The 16,596-nt window shown below is 36.0% G+C and overlaps 1 protein-coding gene across 6 annotated transcripts in view; it reads left to right on the forward strand.

The window, feature by feature from the left end:
• Window positions 1-16,596, forward strand: part of ANKRD17 (ankyrin repeat domain 17) — a 163,508-nt gene that overhangs the window by 144,031 nt on the left and 2,881 nt on the right. For all 6 annotated transcript variants that reach the window (XM_042984388.1, XM_042984389.1, XM_042984392.1 and 3 more), the window contains 3 exons: window positions 260-409; window positions 1,741-3,377; window positions 8,029-8,226. In XM_042984388.1, the coding sequence (XP_042840322.1) occupies window positions 260-409; window positions 1,741-3,377; window positions 8,029-8,226 (1,985 nt within the window). The remainder of the gene's footprint in view (window positions 1-259; window positions 410-1,740; window positions 3,378-8,028; window positions 8,227-16,596) is intronic.

Genomic DNA, 16,596 nt, shown 5'->3' on the forward strand with positions numbered 1-16,596 from the left:
AAACCAAACCATCTTTGGTAATGAGATGAGAAGCTATGATAAAAGCGCTTGCTTACGTGACCTCTCACATTTTTTCTCTCTCCTGTCACTTAGTTGTCTTTTATCACCTAGAGTAAGAATAGATAGAAGAGGCTAACTCAACAATAATCTATTCTCTGTTTATAGAAATGTATTTTAGTAATCCTCTCTTCTCAATATTTTAATCATAACCACTGATATTAGTGATATATCTTAATTTACCTTTGCAACTTTTAAACAGGTCAAAGAAAGTATCTGTTCCATCAACTGTGATATCCAGAGTGATTGGAAGAGGAGGCTGTAATATTAATGCCATTCGGGAGTTCACTGGTGCACACATAGATATTGATAAGCAGAAAGACAAGACAGGAGACCGGATAATAACCATAAGGCAAAACTTTGTCTCTTTTGTTTTCTCCCTTTGTGTTTTACTGCATTATACTTTAATGAAATACAAGCATTTGAGTTTTCACTGGAACTTTGTGTTTAATAGCATACTTTTTTTAAATGGGAATTTGATTAGTGTTTGAGAAGAAAACCTTTACAGTTTTTTTCTCTAATTCATATGCTCTTGTGAAATATTTCAAAGGGCTCTAAAGAATTTTTCTTTTGTGAGTGTGTGACAGAGGCTTAGATAATCTTTTCCTTACATAAACTGTTCATACAACATTCTTAAAATTTTATTCTGAGACTTTTTAAGGAATAGGTTTCTTACCCATTTTAAGCAGTAGGTTTCCCTTTTGCCCTTAAATTAACTTTTGAGATTTATTATTCTGAGGTTGTATCCTTAGACTATGAGGTCAGTAATAGATTTAACCCTGAAATGGGTATTTGTCTTACATTGAAGATGTCTGTACCTTAATCCCCTTTAAATAAAGATAGGATATTCTAAGAAATCATAAGTTTGGTTATGAAAGGCAGGTGCCCCTTAGGAGCTGATAGTTATATAGTCTACCTTTAAGGGAGGCAGTTAGCCATCTCTATTTTGTATTTGTTCTCCTATCTTGTTTTTCCCTTTCCTGGGATAGGTGGGTAGTCCCAACCTGCTTTATCTAGACAAGAGGGAAGCAGATACCTTCTATGAGTAATTTCCCCCTTAGGGTTTCCATAAGGCTTTCCTTGCAATCAAATATTTTCCTGAAGATTTAACACTAGGGTTTGACCTGATGCCCATTGTTGGCCCTGTCAGGATTCCTCTCTCCTTCTGAGACATCTTTTCAGAGGAAGTATGAGAATCATTCTAATAGAGTTTAGTCAGAGGTGGGGGTCATAGATGGGGTCATCTTAGGTACCGGGACTTAAAATAAAACACTACTTTTTTTACTCAGTTTTTTTGTTATTGTTCTTTGTTTACTTATATTGCTTTTAACATTGACCAACTGTTTAATTATAGTGTTATGGATTACACAGGCTTTTAAATGCAGTGGTTTTTCTAACTGTAATGCATTTTACGATGGGAAAATGACTTCTTAGTCTAAGGAAACAATAGCAAAATGCATTTTTGAAAAGTCGTTTACTATTCCTTTGAAAAATATAACGGCATACCAGGCCAGTTTATTGCTCTGTTTGCAGAATACCTCAAGAATAGTCAGAAAATTGCTGCCTAACCTTTGTTATTTGTTCTCTGTATGTATGTGTACACTCACACAAATGAATTTAGGCTATACCTATTAAAAAGGAGGGGAAATTGGACCTAACTTTTTCTTCTTGGTCAACTTACAGGGGTGGCACTGAATCAACAAGACAGGCAACTCAGTTGATCAATGCTCTGATCAAGGATCCAGACAAAGAAATTGATGAACTTATTCCAAAGAATCGTTTGAAAAGCTCCTCAGCAAATTCCAAAATAGGGTCATCAGCACCTACCACCACTGCTGCTAACAGTTCCTTAATGGGAATTAAAATGACGACTGTAGCTCTGTCATCAACATCTCAAACTGCCACAGCACTCACGGTGCCTGCAATTTCTTCTGCATCTACTCATAAAACCATTAAGAACCCAGTGAATAATGTGAGGCCTGGTTTTCCAGTTTCTCTTCCATTAGCATATCCTCCTCCACAGTTTGCACATGCTTTGCTTGCTGCTCAGACTTTCCAGCAGATCCGTCCACCAAGGTTGCCCATGACCCACTTTGGAGGTACTTTTCCACCAGCTCAATCCACTTGGGGTCCTTTTCCTGTCAGGCCTTTGAGCCCTGCCAGAGCTACTAACTCGCCTAAGCCTCACATGGTGCCTCGCCATAGCAATCAGAATAGCAGTGGTTCTCAGGTGAATTCAGCAGGTTCTTTAACTTCAAGTCCAACAACTACAACCAGTTCATCAGCTTCAACGGTGCCTGGTACATCTACAAATGGCAGTCCAAGTTCACCTTCTGTCAGAAGGCAGCTTTTTGTCACAGTTGTGAAGACATCCAATGCCACCACCACAACAGTCACAACCACAGCAAGCAACAACAGCACTGCACCCACAAATGCCACATATCCTATGCCTACTGCCAAAGAACACTACCCAGTATCATCCCCATCTTCCCCATCACCACCAGCCCAGTCAGGAGGGGTTTCTAGAAACAGCCCTTTGGATTGTGGAACAGCATCTCCAAATAAAGGGGCATCTTCCTCTGAACAGGAAGCAGGTAGTCCACCAGTAGTAGAAACAGCAAACAGTAGACTTTCAAACAGCAGCAGTTCTTCTGGGAGTTCATCAGTTCATTCTACTCAGCAACAACCTCCGGGATCTGTTTCTCAGGAGCCAAGACCACCTCTTCAGCAGTCTCAGGTTCCTCCCCCGGAAGTTAGAATGACTGTTCCTCCTTTAGCAACAACAAGTTCTGCTCCAGTGGCGGTGCCTTCTACTGCCCCAGTGACTTACCCTATGCCTCAGACACAAATGGGATGCTCCCAGCCTGCTCCTAAAATGGAAACCCCTGCTATTAGACCACCCTCTCATGGCACAACGGCCCCTCACAAGAATCCAGCTCCAGTGCAGAGTTCATCTGTTGCAGTCCTAAGTGTCAATCACATTAAAAGACCTCACAGTGTTCCCTCTTCTGTCCAGCTACCTTCAACCTTAAGTACACAAAGTGCTTGTCAAAATTCAGTACATCCAGCAAATAAGCCTATTGCTCCCAATTTCAGTGCCCCCTTACCATTTGGGCCCTTTAGCACATTGTTCGAAAACAGCCCTACTTCTGCTCATGCCTTCTGGGGAGGATCTGTTGTTTCATCTCAGTCAACGCCAGAATCTATGCTATCAGGAAAATCCTCATATTTGCCAAATTCAGATCCTTTACATCAGTCTGATACTTCCAAAGCTCCAGGTTTTAGACCACCATTACAGAGACCCGCTCCAAGTCCCTCAGGTGAGTTTGTATTTTCTAACATTCTGCAGCTGTTCCTTTATACAAGTGATAGGAAAACTCTTGGTCATTTTCTAATATTTTTATTCCATGAATGGGCCAGATAGAGATTGTTGTATTTAGTTCACTTAAATGCTGTTTTGAGTATTAGATGTGTTGAGTATGGGTTTTTATATTTTATTTTTTTTTAAGTTTTTTTATTTATTTTGAGAGAGACACAAACAGCGCAAGTGGGGAAGGGGCAGAGAGAGAGAGAATGAATCCCAGGCAGGCTCTATGCTGGCAGCGCGGGGCTCGAACCCACAAAACCTTGAGATTATGACCTGAGCTGACACCAAGAGTAGGACGCTCAACCGACTGAGCCACACAGGTGCTCCAAGTATGACGTTTTTCAAAAAAGTCTTTTTAGAAGCCACAGTGGACTTTATCTTGAATTTCCCACAGATAAATTTCTTCGTTAGATATATTTTTCTCTCTCAAAATAAAGCAGTCTTTTTTGTTTTAATAAATTAAAATTAAAAAAGGTTTATTTCAAAAAGTAATAAAGCTTTTTAAAATTTGATTTCATTTCTGTCTTTTTTGTTTTTAAAATAATGAGAAAAACAGGGGCATCTGGGTGGTTCAGTCAGTTGAGCGTCTCACTTTGGCTCAGGTCATGATCTCACCATCCATGCGTCCAGCTCTGTGCTGACAGCTCGGAGCCTGGAGTCTGTTTCAGATTCTGTGTCTCCCTCTCTCTCTGTCCCTCCCCCACTCATGCTCTGTCTCTTTCTCAAAAATAAATAAATATAAAAAAAAGAAAATAAAAAAAATAATGAGAAAAATACAGAGCCACATAGTTTTAATAAGGTAGCTCCTAATCGTATGTGCTCTTCAAATTAAAATTGAATAAAATTAGAAATTCCTCTTGGTCAAACTAGCCGTTTATTGAAAACTGTATAAAACTGACATACATCACTGTGTAGGTTTAAGGTGTACAGCATAATGATTTGACTTATATTGTGAAACGATTACTGTAATAAGTTTAATTAGCATCCATCATCATATAGATACAATAAAAAAGAGGGAAAAAATTATTTTTCCTTGTGATTTTTTTTTTCCTCTTAGGATTTTACTCTCTTAACAACTTTCATATATATCCTGCGGCAGTGTTAACTATAGTCATCATGTTGTACATTACATCCTTATGGTACTCATTTATCCTATAAATACCTTTTCATCACCTTCCTCCAGTTCCCCTTTCTCCCACCTCTGGTAACCACAAATCTGATCTTTTTCTATGCATTTGTTTGTTTTTAGATTCCACATATTGAGATCATACAGTATTTGCCTTTCTCTGTCTGACTTCAATTACTGTAATTCCCTCCAGGTCCATCCATGTTGTTGCAAATGGCAGGATTTCCTTCCTTTTTATGGCTGAATAATATTCCTCTGTGTGTGTGTGTGTGTGTGTGTGTGTGTGTGTGTCTGTGCGCGCGCATGCACGCGCACATATGTATGCATGTGCACCCACGACATCTTTATCCATTCATCTGTTGATGGACACCTTGGTTGTTTCCATGTCTTGGCTATTGTAATAATGCTTCTGTGAACATGGGAATGCAGATACCTTTTTGAGTTAATGATTTTGTTTCCTTTGCTATATTTCCATAAGTGGAATTGCTGGTTTATATATAGCAGTTCTATTTTTAATTTTTTGTGCAGTCTCCATACTGTTTTTCATTGTGACTCTAAGCTGGCCTTATTTCAATATTTAATAAGCACATATGGCTAGTGGCTACTGTAATAGAAAGTACACTATCAAATATATGTTTTCTTGGAAAGCTCTATTATCATTTAATATGATGCTGGTATTTATAGAGAACTTAAAGAAAGATCTCCTAGTTGTGAGTGATTGCTTTTTTTTTTAACTTTTTACTTTGAAATGTTTTAAATTTATAGAAGAATTCTTCTGTAATTACCCATCTTCCCCTAGTATAAATATTTTATATAATCCTTTATTTTTTAAAACTAAGAAGTTAATATTGGTATAGTACAATTGACTACAGACTTTATTCAGATTTCACCGGTTTTTCCAATAATGTTCTTTTTCTGTTGCATTGTCCAATTTGGGATACCAAGTTGCCTCTAGAGCTATGTATTTTGATGTGAACATTTCAAGTAATTAAAGATAAGCCGTACCAGAGATAGACAAACTATTGTCCATGGGCCAAAAATGGCCTGCTGCCTATTTTTACATTTGTTACGTTTTAAAATTGAGATTTAATAATAGTGTAAGATTTTTTTAATGATTAAAAATATTTTTTAAATAATATTGTGTGGCACAAAAAAATAGGAATTTGAATTTCAGTGTTCATAAGTAAAGTTTTATTGGAACACAGCCATGCCCATTCATTTACATATTGTGTTATAGCTACTTTCATGCTTTAATGATAGCCTGAAAATATTTACTATTCAGCCTTTTGCAGAAATGTTGCTAACCTGATCTGTGTTATTGAAGGGACTAAAAATTTCTAAATTTAATGGGAACTGGATGTAATTTTTACCTATTCCTAGGACATGTGAATACAATGTAATGAACATGGTCAGTAAATGTTTCTTTGCTGGGGACTGATGGAAGTATTTATGTGTACTTACAAAATAATACAATTTCTCTTGAGTACTGAAATGTTAGAATTAAAAGATCATCATATGCCAATGCATTGGAAATGTTTTTATATTTCATATTTATGATAGTTGGAATTTATTGAAAATACTTCACTTTTCAAAAGAAGGTGAATTCTAGGTAGTGTGTTGAGAAAGACTAAAATTAAGATTTAGAGAAAAAGGAAACAAATTCTTATTTTTGTGGAAGGGTAGGAAAAAAAGGCCAGCTCTATAAAGGAACTGAGGTTTTGGGGGGTGTATAGTTGATTAGAGCCAAAGTTAGCATGAAGTTTAATTTGAGAGTCTGTTGGGAATACTACTCAATTCAGGTCAGCAAAACAGGCATGTTTGCCTTCACAGTTCTACCACAAATACCACACTCAAGAGAATTAACATTAATTAGACAATACCAACCAATATGTAGTACCATCCTCCCATATATAACTATTGTGCCTGTGTGTTTCTTTGTTTCTTTCTTTTTTTTTTCTTTTCATCCAAGATTCAGTCAAGGTTCACACATTGCTTTTGGCTGCCATGTTTCTGTGGTCTCCCCCAGTCTAAAATCTCACTACCTTCCTTTGTTTTTCTTGACATGAATCCTTTGAAGAGTCCAGTTGTTCTGAAGAATGTCCCACATTTTAGATTAGATTCATCTGTTTCCTTAGTCCATGATTGATTAGATTCATCTGTTTCCTTAGTCCATGATTACATTCAAGTCAGACATTTGGCAGGAACTTCAAATGGGTGATGTTTTGAACCTCACACTGTATTACATCAGGAGGCATTCACTGAAGATTGTTTCACTATTAGCTATAGAAAGGATGGCCACTTAGTTAAGATGCTGATCATCAGATCTATCCATTCTGGAAGTATAGCTATGTTTTTCTCCCCCCTATAGTTTTTTTAGACTTTTTTTTTTTGCATATACATGATTGAGTTTATTATAAAAAAGGTAAGAAAAAATGGGGTTTGAGATAGAAGGATACAGGTGGATAGGCCTCAACAGCACTGCCACTGATCTACCTGTTCTTTCACATCAAGAAGTTGATCTTGCGAGTCATTTCCATGTTGTAGATCCACTGGCAGGTTTCATAGCTTTCCCTCTGTCATCGGTGACAAGGCTTTTCATAGTACCGCCGCCATCGCTTAATGTCCTCAATGAGCCCATCCATGGTGAGGATTCTGTTTAAGGTCCTGTGGGTACCTTCCACATTTCCTTCCTGTACCATCACAGTCCTGGCAATGAACTTCAGATGTTTTGCCATGACCTTGGGATTTAAATCTTTACTCTGCAGGACCCCATGCTCTCCAGAGCCAGCTGCTGGGAACCTTAGCTCCTAGACTTTATTTTTTAAATAGCACTTTTAGGTTCACAGAAAAGCATAAAGAAAATTGAGAGGAAAGTACAGAATTTCCCACATATCTCCTGCCCCCAGCAGGCAGAGCCTCTTCCATTATCAGTATCCCTGACCAGAGTTGTGTATTTGTTAGAATTGATGAACCTCTATCAACACATCCTTATCAAAGTCTATGGTTTTCATTACGGTTCACTTTTGGTGTTCTACATTCTGTGGGTTTGAACAAATGTTTGATGACATGTATCCATCAGTATAGTATCATACAGAATTTTTTCAGTGTCATAGAAATAGTCTCTGCTTTGCCTAGTCATCCCTCTCTCCCTCCTGAGTTTTTTAAAGATAAGTTTTTATGTAATTCCTTGGCCATTAGGCCAGTTGAAATTCCAATGTTGATATTAAATCTACATGTATTCTATAATTAAAGTATCATATATTAAAATTAAATATAAAAATAATTTTCCTTGATAATTGTTCCTTTTTTATAGTTCTCTTTATAGAAGGGAAAATGAGTCAATGGACTGGAAGAAATAGCAAGGAGAAATCTAAAATATTTGGGGGTATTTTAGAGGTCTCCTAATTTTAATTTAGTTTTTTTTTTTTAATTTTTTTCTCCTATAGGTAACTATTATAAATTATCTTCTGTCTTTCAGGTATTGTCAACATGGACTCGCCATATGGTTCTGTAACACCTTCTTCTACACATTTGGGAAACTTTGCCTCAAACCTTTCAGGAGGTCAAATGTATGGACCTGGGGCACCCCTTGGAGGAGCACCTGCAGCTGCTAACTTTAACAGACAACATTTTTCCCCACTTAGTTTGTTGACTCCATGTTCATCAGCATCGAATGGTGAGTATTATACATTATAATTCCATAAGAAGAGTTTGTATATGTTTCCTTAAGAGCAAGAGGTTTTAAGTGGGCAAAGACAAAAGATGACTTACGAGCTGTGAACAAGTCTTGAATATATCAAGACTAATGAAATGGGAACAGAGGAACAAACATTTTTATAAATAGCAAATGATTAAAAAGTCTGAAATACATTATAATTTTTGAGTGATTTCACCTGCTTAGTTTTTTCTTATACTCCTCTGAACATTAATTTTTATACCTAAATATATAACAGATCTGGATCAGTGTCTTCTATGTTGAGCTGAAACTAAACCATCATAGGAATAAACATATTCCTTAAGATGTCTACATATAGGTGATTCATATTTGTGTGTGTGTGTTGGATAATTTTTGATTTTTATGTTCATGAAAAAATAGGAATTGGGAGAAAAGGAGTTAAAATTGCAACATGACTGCTCCTTGAAAAGGGTTAACCTGAGGGGTAGGTGCCTGGGTGGGTCAATCAGTTGATTTTTGCTCAGGTCATGATCTCACAGTTTGTGGCATCGAGCCTCACGTCGGGCTCTATGCTGTTAGCTTGGGGTGGATTTAGGATCTTCTCTCTCTTTCTCTCTCCTCTCTGCCCCTTCCCTGCTCATGTGCGTATTACTCTGAAATTTTTGGTAGCTAATCTTTAGAATGGGTTCTCAGAAGCAGAGACTGTTTTTATGCATAATAAAAACATACTTATTAATATTTATTTAGGAAATAGATTCAGGGATTTTGTGATGAAATTCAGAAAGTATGATAGGTTGTTTTGCCCTATAGTTTGTTTCACTGTGTGGACTTTTCATTGTTTTTTTTTTTTTTATTTTTTGTTTTTTGGTTTGGTTTTAATGTTTATTTGATTTTTGTTTTGGTTGAAAAAACATTGTGCTTTTTGTAACAATGCAACCAGTATAGGTTAAGTTTTCTAATACATTGCTGATTGATACAGAATATCACTGAAGCTATTAAAATTGTTTTCATTGATGCATTCCAACATTTTTTGAAGTTTCAAAAAGTTTCAGGGGTGCCTGAATGGCTTAGTCGGTTGGGCATCCGACCTCAGCTCAGGTCATGATCTCGCAGTTCACGAGTTCGAGCCCTGCGTTGAGCTCTGTGCTGACAGCTCAGAGCCTGGATCCTGCTTCGGATTCTGTGTCTCCCTCTCTTTCTGCCCCTCCCCTGCTCGTGCGCTCTCTTGTGCTCTCTCTCTCTCTCTCTCTCTCTCTCTCTCTCTCTCTCTCTCTCTCTCAGAAATAAACATTACAAAATTTTTTTTTAATTTTCTAAAAGTTTCAGAAATTTTCAAACTTACAGAAAAATTGAAAGAATACTTTAAGAAGCATCCATATTCCTTTCAATTGTTAACTCCTTAAAATTACCAATTTTTTAAACATTTTGCTCCATTTTATGTAATCTCCAGTTTTTTATTGTTGAAACATTTGAAAGTAAGGTTTAGCTATGACACTTGTGACCTAAAAACTTTAGTGTCCATCTTAAAAATAAGGACATTTTCTTACACAGCCACAATACCATTATCAAATAAACGTTAATATTAGTAATGTCACGTCATACGTACTTCCTATTCAGATATCCCCAATTGCCCTAAAACATTTTTTATACATTTTTTTTTCCCTTCGAACCATGAATCACTCAGGGTAAATGTATTACATTAGACAATGTCTCTCAGGTCTATCTTAAAATAATTTTAAACTTGTAAGCATAGTACAAAGAACCCTTATATATTTTTCTCAGATTCACCAGTTGTTAACATGTTGCCACATTCTTTCATTTTCTGGGTGTGTAGGTGTATAGAATTTTTTTTCTGAACCATTTTAGAGTTAGTTGCAGGTATCAAGCTATTTTCCCCTGAATACTCTAAAGGATTATATTTCTTAAAAATAAGAATATTCTCTGCTACAACTATGGTACAATTAGCAAATTCAGCAAATTTTATGTTGGACAGTATTAGCTAATACATAGTCCATATTTACATTTACTAGGTGTCCCAATAACATCTAGTAATTATAAATATTATAATTATAAATAATAATAATTATATAGTTTAAATTATATAGTTTAAATAATAAATATTATTTCCTCTCATCCAAGATTCAAATCAAGATCACAGATTATATTGAATTCCATGTCTTTTTAGTGTGAAATATTCTGGAACTGTTCCCTCAGTCTTTCTTTGTCTTCCAAAGAAAGACATTTTGAAGAGTACAGGTCAGTTGATGATAAAATTCCCCTTCATTTGTTTTTCTGATATTTCTTCATGATTAAATTTAGGCTAAGTGTTTTTGACAGGAATTTTAGTATGTAGTCAATGTTGTGTCCTTATCTCAGTATATTGCATTAGAAAATATAAAATGTTAAGTTTGTGCCATTATTGGCACTGTTAACTTTGAATCATTTTGTTAAGATCATGAATACTAGGTTTCTGTACTGTCAAATTAGAATTTTTCCCTTTGTAATTAGTACGTAATCTGTGTAGAGTTTCTGTGAGACTGTGTTCTTATTCCTCATCATCCTTTCAGGCAGATTATAAGGGAACGGGGGAAGAAGTAGCACTTGTCTGAGTAATATAAAAATTTTACTTTTGAAATGATGTTAATGTTTATAAATTCCAAAAACACCACACCCAACTTTGTTGAAGGAAAAATGCTAAAATTGAACATAAATAGAAACAAACTTATCTGTATTGCAAATTATTAACATAAACCTACTAAAAAAATAATCCAGGGGAGCCTAGGTGACTCACTCAGTGGGTGTCCAGCTCTTGATTTCAGCTCAAGTCATGATTCGCGATTCACAGTTCATGGGATCAAGGCCTGCGTTGGGCTCTGCGCTGTCAGCGCAGAGACTGCTTGAGATTCTCTGTCTTCTTCTTTCTCTGCCCCTTCCCTGCTCATGTTCTGTCTCTCTCTCAAAAATAAATGAGCATAAAAAATTTAAAAAAAAATAGAACAATTCAAAAAACTTGTGAACATAGTACTTTATATACCCTTCACTCTAAAGACAACGAGATTTCAGACAAATCTTCAATTCTGCTTAGGACATGTGATTTTTATAATGTTACGGATAAGCAGTTCTAAAATTATGGGGTTTATTATAGGATTGGGTTAATAAGTATATTGATGATGCTGGGATGCATGGTCCTCACTGTGAGAAAAGAGAGGTGTAAAATGGGGTAAGGCAAGGAAGAACCCTATGGAATTGGATTAGAATTAGAGGATCACTGTGAACTCATGATTTTTCAATTATCTATATATTGGAGTGAATCATATAAAATTGCAATTTTCCCTCTAGCGCTATCTACTGAAAGGGCCTAAAAACAATCTTTAATAGCAGTGAGCACATCCAGTGTTTCTATCTATCTGTTAAATATTTTTGTCCACTGAAAAAAACTATGCCTTTTTTTTTTTTTTTTAAGAGAGGGAGCGCATGAGCACAATTGGGGGAGGGGGCCAGAGGAAGGGAGAGAGAGAGAATCTTGAGTAGACTCCATGCTCAGTGCAGAGCCCGACATGGGGCTTGATCCCATGACCCTGGGATAATGCCTGAGTTGAAATCAAGAGTCGGATGCTCAGAGGACTGAAACACCCAGGTGCCCCAGAAACTAGGCTTTCTTAGCTGATTCTAGAGTTGGGGGAGGGAAAGCATAAGGGGAGCCTGCAAAGTCTTCTGGTGTTAGTAATTGTTTAAAATGATGGGGACATGGCAACACACAGGAAGCAGCTTTACTAAAGGGACTCCCACTGGCCAAATTCAGGAAAATTTGACTACCATAATGAATAATGGCAGCTCATGGGATAAAATAAGAATCCATAAGTTCATAATGATTATGAATAAGATTTTAGAATTTAATTTAATTGGTTTTTTTTTAAGAAATTAAAATTTTACATGGGAACTCTCTTCCTTACAGTATAACGACAACTCATACATGTGGGAGTTATGATTTGAGTCATTGTTTTGCAACCATTAAAGTGATTCAGGCAAGACTCTCACTTTTACCTCTAATACTGAATTTTTAACCAGTCTGCACTTTCTTCACTTAGTATAGATCTTAATACTGTTATTTTTTAATGACCATTTACTTTGTTAATCTGTTCATAGGAATGTAATTTTGTATTTTCATTTCTTCTAGTCTTTCAAGATTTTGTTTTCAGTATTTATCTACATACTTTTAAAAGTTGCTGTTCTGGATGCTTTTGTAGAACTAACCACAGAAGCATGTGACTTATTTTTCATAATGTATTTGTCTGGTTTTATGTGAACAGGTTCTGTCATATTTCTCCATGTAGTCTATACATCTTCTCACTCCCTCTCCTTTAGGACACCAGATATTAGGACCTGGCAAGTTAAGTTGGGATGTGGTGGACACAAGACCCTTCTGTAAATTTTTTGTTAGAAAACAAAGAACCCTTTCTTGAGGCCCCAGAATAATAGATTGGTGATACCCAAGAACCTTCTGCATATAAAGGCTAGGTAGAGATCACCTGAGCCCTTATTCCACTCAAACTACTAAGATCTGTTTTACCAACACTCAGTCAGCTCATGCACTGGTACTGATCACTGGCTCTAGTCTGTGCATTTCAGTCCTTGGCAAATTTAGTCAATGGACCGTGTTGACATTCAGTCTTATAAAACTGTTGTCAGATCAAAAAGCAGTAAAACATAATTTTGAAAGGAAGAAACTAATTTTACACTGTGACACAATATACGTGTGTGTGTGTAGTTGAAATAATATATTTACAAAATAGTTGTTATCCTTACAATGTATGTTGCATGCTGGTGTTTTCTATTCTGTTTTCTTTCCCCTTTAAAAACATTTTTGTAAGCTAGTCATGACCAGCCACATTAATCTCATTATCAATGGTAGTTCAGTAAACACTGAACAGAAGCATGAAGAAACAGAGTAATTTTCTTGAAGGAACATTTTTTTTTTTTTTTAAATGTGTAAGTCACTTTGCTCTTTCAGGACCTGTTGTCATTTCAAAACCGAAATGGATTTACCACGAAGCCAATGAAGTTTAAGCTTCAGGGTACCTTATTTGCCAAGGGACCCTGCCAAAGCCATATACCTAGTTTTGTGTTTGTAATTTTATATTCTTTTTCTAAAGAAGGTTCTCCAAGCCTGAAATGGATCATTCTTCACTCACATGCCATCATTAGTCCAGTAAGCCTGCAGGGAGGAAGCAGTAAACAGTCATCTGATAAAAATATGGCTATGAGATTGGCAGAATCTGTGGAGAGGACAGATTTCTTAAATGGGGCAAGTCAGCAGGCAGGCCTCATTATTCTGTCCATTTAAACAGAACATGGAGGGTTGCTGTTATTTTGCTTTGTTTTGCTTTTGTTTTCGGAAGGATTCAGGAAAGGAAGGAGAGACTAGATCTAACACTGAGGATTGGGCAGGTTTCTAGGGGTGATTCTAGGAGAGGTAGAACTCATTTGTCCATCATTCCATCCATCCATCCTTCTTGCCTGCCTACTACTTTTGACTTTGTCTTGACCTTAGTTATAATGGGTTGATTTTTCTCAGGTATGTAATTATGCCCTTTTGGTACATAGTTTAAAAAACAAAACCTAAAACTTTATCCCTTGTGTTTACACCTTCTGGAATATTCTCTTATTTCCAATACTTTCCCGAGTTTTGTCATTGTTTCCAGCTTTACTGAATTATGCTGTTTTTCATATGTTTTTCTTGCATTTCTCTTAGCCCACATTAGAATTTTAGAATACAGCTTTCTTTCTGATACACCTTTGGAATATTAGAGCTTTCTTTCTGGCATGTTTTTATTGTCTGTAAGATGTTATGGGTTCATATCTCTGTTAGTTCACATAAATAGCTTTGTATGGAATTTGGCTTCAGTTTTATTCTGTTTTACATTTTTAAATGAAATGAGTTTTCCTGAATATTTAGAAAGGGTAAGTGGATCAGATATCTTTTCTAGCTTAAAAGCTCTAGAATTTTGTCTTTTAGGTAAGTATGCACAAATATGGCCTTGTACTTCATTATATTTCCTGGCTTTGTTATCCTTACCCTCCCACCACCCTCACCTCTGCCTTCTCTTAAATGATCTTGTGTTTGATTTGCTCTGTTGTCTCTTTCCTGCTCAATTTGGAATCTGTTCCCAGAAGTTTCCTATCTGTGTGGCGCTTTATTCTGGAATGAGATTTCAGCAGATACTTTTGAGAGTTCATAGGGCCACTATTGCTCTGACTTCTTCAGACTTTATTGTAAATCTCTTGTAGTTACCCAGCATAGGCAGAAGTATCCCACTTTCGCCTGCTGTTCTGATTGGCCTTTTCTGCTTTTCCTCTGACTACCTTTGACTGTTTTGTTGTTCTCCTATTCTGTTCTTAGGTCTGGAGAATTGCTTCTTTTCACACAGATGCTGACAACACAGAGGTCTTGTTGTAGCTGTTGGTGATTTGTCCCATTCACTTGTATTATTCAGTTCATTTGGATACTTTGTTAGGTTTGTAATAGATGTTATCCATGGGTTTTTGGCTTTGTTTACTTGGTAGATTGTTTTATGGAAGGATTTGGGAAGAATCAAAACTTGCTGCTTGCTGAACCTCCATCTTCTTAGAATTCCCTCTTATACCAGTATAATTTTAAGGTGAATTTTAAAATACTTTTAGTTGCTTCAAAGACACATAGTTGGCTTTTCTATTTTGTTACAATTTGTTAAAAGTAATGCTGTCAAGAAATGCTAATGGATCCATGACCACATATATATATATTTGTAATGTTTTATTTACTTTTGAGAGAGAGAGCGTGAGCAGGGAGGGGGCAGAAAGAGAGAGAGACAGAGGATCCAAAGCAGGTTCCGCACTGTCAGCAGAGAGCCCGATGTGGGGCTTGAACTAACAAACCGGGAGATCATGACCTGAGCCAAAGTCGGATGCTCAACTGACTGAGCCACCCAGGTGCTGCCCCCACAGGAGATATATTTTAATTTTTTATTAAATGGTAAAAGTTTTCTTGATTTACTTTTACAGATAAGCTCAGAAGTTTCATGTTTTTGTTTCCCATTATCTATATCTTTATAATAAATTACAATTTATAAGGTACTTTCACATTCTTTTCTTTTTTTTTTTTTTTTTTTGGTTAATAATATCACCACAACTCATTGAGAGAGGTGGTACTATTGATTTAGCCTAAGTGGACCTCTGTAAGCACTAGTAAAACAACATTGATCTCCACAGTATAGTACTTTCCAAGTCTATATGATTCTAAAATATGTATAGCAAATCATTTTTAAGCATATTTAGGCTAATAATATCACTGAATTTTCTTTGTCCTCCAGATTCTCATAGCTTGGGAAGTAGAAGCAATATGCTTTTGGGTATGTGTATTTGTATGTAGATAGATAGATGGATTGATTGATTTTGCAAATTTATTAGCTACCCGAATCCTTTTGGAGGAATACAGACACACACACACACACACACACACACACACACACACACACACACACACGGAAAACGTAAATGTTAAAAAGATGGTTAAATGGAAAAATAGTATTAAATGACTATCTCTAGGGCATACAGTCAGGCAGTTATGAGTAAATTGTAGATAGGCAGGTAACTGTTTAAACTTTTAAGCTTCAAGCTCCACCATTTATACCCTCTTTAAATTTAAGTGTGCTTGATACTTAAACTTTTCACAAGATATAAAGTTTTGGTTTTCTTATTTTTTTCTTCTCTGTAGTACATGAAGAGATTGAATCACTAAAGAATACTCCCACATTGACTATATTAAGAACTCACCTTGTTTTGATACATAAAGCTTAAATTGTCATTTCAGAAAGCTTGCTCTGTGGAATACCATGTAATACAATAAAACAAAGTTGGGCAATGAGGCATAGCTTTCTGTTGGAATTTTATTAGCATGTTAAGGTTTCTTGAAGTCCTGATTGAAAGAAACTAATTTTTTTATGTTAGATTTTCCAAATTTGTTGGATACCTGAATCCCTTTGTTTTTGTCATTGTATACCAATGGAGACGTGTTCTCAAGGAGTGCAGTTTGGAAATTGCCAATACAGGCATGATTTTCCCCACCTCTGTTTTGGTGTTGTTCACCTTTTTTACTTTAAACATTGTCTTCTTATTGCTCTGGTGTTTATTTTACTCAATGTCAAACATTAATTTATTTAAATATTAATTAGTTTAATGGGTTATATCACATGTGTAGTTGGACATCTTTACATTCTGTCATGTAACTAAATGGAAAAATTGTGAATCAAATTTTTAAAAATTATTGCAAAGTCCTGGACCTTAACCAAATTTCAGTATACATAATTTTCTAGCACTATTTTCATGCTTCAT

Source organism: Panthera tigris, chromosome B1, assembly GCF_018350195.1.
Source record: "Panthera tigris isolate Pti1 chromosome B1, P.tigris_Pti1_mat1.1, whole genome shotgun sequence".
NCBI classification, from domain to species: domain Eukaryota; kingdom Metazoa; phylum Chordata; class Mammalia; order Carnivora; family Felidae; genus Panthera; species Panthera tigris.